Raw genomic sequence first — 3,059 nt, forward strand, 5'->3', positions numbered from 1 at the left:
ATGAAGCCCTTAGTACCACATACACAGAAAAAGCCAGAGTGGCAATGTGGCTCAAGTGGTAGAGTGCTAGCCTTGAGCACTGAGAGGCTCAGGGAGAGAGCCCAAGCCCTGAGTTCAAGCCCCAGGACTGGAGAAAAAAAGGAAGGAAGGAAGGAAGGAAGGAAGGAAGGAAGGAAGGAAGGAAGGAAGGAAGGAAGGAAGGAAGGAAGGAAGGAAGGGAGGGAGGGAGGGAGGAAGGAAGGGAGGAAGGGAGGAAGGAAGGAAAGAAGGAAGGAAGGAAGGGAAGAAGGGAGGAAGGGAGGGAGGGAGGGAGGGAGGGAAAAATAGGAAAGGAAAGAGAAAAAAAGAGGAAAAAAAAGAGTGGAAAATCTTCCAGGGAGCAAAACCAGAATGTTTCAGAAACAGGAAGAAAGTGAATCAATCTACCTAGAGTATTAAAAGTAAATGGGTAGACATGGTGTCATGTGTTCATAATCACAACACTCAGGAAGATGTTCCAATATAATTCAAAAAGAGGAATTAGCTTCTTCACCAAGATGGCACTGAAAGCAAAGAAGGGAGCTCCTGCCCCTCCTAAAGCCGAAGCCAAGGACAAGGCTTTGAAGGCCAAGAAGGCAGTGCTGAAAGGTGTCCACAGCCACAAAACCAAGAAGATACACACTTCACCCACCTTCAGACAGCCCAAGACACTGCGGCTCCAAAGACAGTCCAAATACCCTTGGAAGAGTGCTCTGAGGAGAAACAAGCTTGACCACTATGCTATCATCTCCTGGACCACTGAGTCGGCCATGAACAAAATAGAAGACAGCAACACACTTCTGTTCATTGTGGATGTCAAGGCCAACAAGCATCAGACCAAACAGGCTGTGAACAAGCACTTTGACAATGATATGGCTAAGATCAATACCCTGATCAGACCTGATGGAGAGAAGGAGGCATATGTTTGATTGGCTTCTGATTATGATGCTTTAGATGTTGCCAACAAAATTGGAATCATCTAAACTGAGTCCAACTGGCTAATTATAAATATACATTTTTTTCCATCAAAAAAATAAAGAGGAATCAGGATGTGAACCATAGTGAACCACAGGAAGGGTCAGTTAAAAGATGAGCAGGGAAGGCACAGAAAGTGTTAAACAAATATACACAGGAGGATACACGCCTGCAGAGCCTAAGAATGCTGAGAACCTATGGGAAGAATATATTGTCTGAATTATGAGGTGTATGTGGGATTGGAGGTTTAAGGAAGCAGAGGTTATTGGGAAGAAATCTTTGGTAAACCAATGTTCTAATGTTTGCATCCTGTCCTCTGTTTCCTTTCTTCTGCAACCTTAGGCTTAGAAGCAGAACTACAGAATAATTGATATAATTTCCCAGATGCAAATAAAGTCAAAACTTCCAGGTATGAGAAGACAGTGGTATCAGTTGTACCTGAACCCTGAACTAAAACAACATGAACCAAACTCATTTTGAGCTAGGCCCTTTCTGTGCATTTCTTTTTATTCTTGCACTGAATATGGCTTAGATCTTTTGAGCACAAGAAAGATAAACCACTTCTGAGCCAATAGCACCTGCAAGATAAATGCCTTGGTTCACTACCCATATTTTACAACCATAGCATTTGAGTACTTCCAAGGCCTTAGAGTTAGTTTGCAAAGCCAAACAATTAGCACTATAATGAAAAGTCATTTCTGCTACATTTCTAAAATTATAAAATTCCATTCATTATAAATAATGGCATTCTATAAATGAAGCATAGATATATTGTTTTAATATTAGTGCACACAATATTTCTTTAATATATTAGGTAACGTTTTCTAAACTTTTTACTATTTTAACTGTTACTATTTTAACTATTGCCAAAGTAACTTCATATTTCAGTTGCAACCAGTTAGAAAAAAAGAAAAAATGCTGTGATTTCTGAAAAGAATGAAGATTGAGTAATAATTCTGTCATGCTTTGAAATTCAAAGTAATGCATTTGCTCTTTTTATCCAAAATATCACCTTATTTTGAAAATTACTCAAAACTTATTGAAAAACAAGCAGAATGACTGCCAATATAGGCTTTTTATGATTTCTACTGACTGACATGTACGTTTATATTTCAAAGTTTACTTTTCAAATAAGCCTATATTCATGATCCTGGGAAGAACACAGGGAAAAACAAGCAAACTCATAGACACATATATTCTTATTAATCAGATATTAACATTACATTCACATTTTGTTTCTGATTGAAAAACAGATTCAAGATGAAAAATAATATTGCATAACACAACAGAAAATTTAGCACAATATGTATCCAGTCCAGATCGGTTTTCCCAGTCCTATTACTTATCTACACTAATGTCAAAACCAAGAGAAGCTGCAGCCAAATGTTTCACACATGAGCAAACCTCTGAAAGGTGAATAGCTGAGACATATAATAGGTCCAATGGTGATCTAAACCATTTTCAGCACGAAAAGAGCTCGAACACTTCTGCAGCTACTGTTCTCTGTGTTGAGAATGTTCTCTGGTTCTTTGTGTTACTAGGCCATTCTTAGCCTTTGCAATGATATCTCCCTTCTTAGAGAGACCTTCCCAAATCACTTAACTACATTCAATCTGAAACAAGTTCTCTCTTCTGGTATTCCATTTAGTTATTTAATATATCCCTGACCCTGACCCACACAAACTTACTGTACTTTGAATGCCCCCCAAAATGTGTTGGAAACTTAATTCATCTACTGATATAGCTGGAGATAGGGCCAATGTGTTTGTGGGGGAGGGGGTAGTTAGGATGAGTTGAGTCATGAGGGTGGAGACTTTCTGATGGTATTAGTGGCTCTATATGATCTGGAAGAGAAATTGGGCATGATGGTTCATGCCTGTAATTCCTGCTATTAGGGAGATAGAGGTAGATCACAATTTCAAGGCCAGTTGGGCAAAGTTAAAGAGAGTCTATCTCTAAAACGAAATGCAAAGCAGAATGCTGGAGGTCTGGCACATGTGATAGAGTGCTTGCCAAATACGGTTGAGACCTTGGGTTCAAAATAAGAAAAAAAGGAAGAAGAAAAA

The 3,059-nt window shown here is 39.1% G+C and overlaps 1 protein-coding gene across 1 annotated transcript; it reads left to right on the forward strand.

The window, feature by feature from the left end:
* Positions 1–536: 536 nt before the first annotated feature.
* On the forward strand, positions 537–1,041 carry LOC122121961 (60S ribosomal protein L23a-like). The gene has a single exon (XM_042696159.1). It carries the CDS (start codon positions 537–539, stop codon positions 945–947), a length of 411 nt encoding a protein of 136 aa, XP_042552093.1. The 3' UTR covers positions 948–1,041.
* Positions 1,042–3,059: the final 2,018 nt, after the last annotated feature.

The sequence above is a fragment of the Dipodomys spectabilis genome, unplaced genomic scaffold (assembly GCF_019054845.1).
Source record: "Dipodomys spectabilis isolate Male_0828 unplaced genomic scaffold, ASM1905484v1 ptg000199l, whole genome shotgun sequence".
NCBI classification, from domain to species: Eukaryota; Metazoa; Chordata; class Mammalia; order Rodentia; family Heteromyidae; genus Dipodomys; species Dipodomys spectabilis.

Excerpts from the sequence above, each read along its gene's own strand:
- LOC122121961 (XM_042696159.1), top strand. The coding sequence starts at position 537 with ATGGCACTGAAAGCAAAGAAGGGAGCTCCTGCCCCTCCTAAAGCCGAA.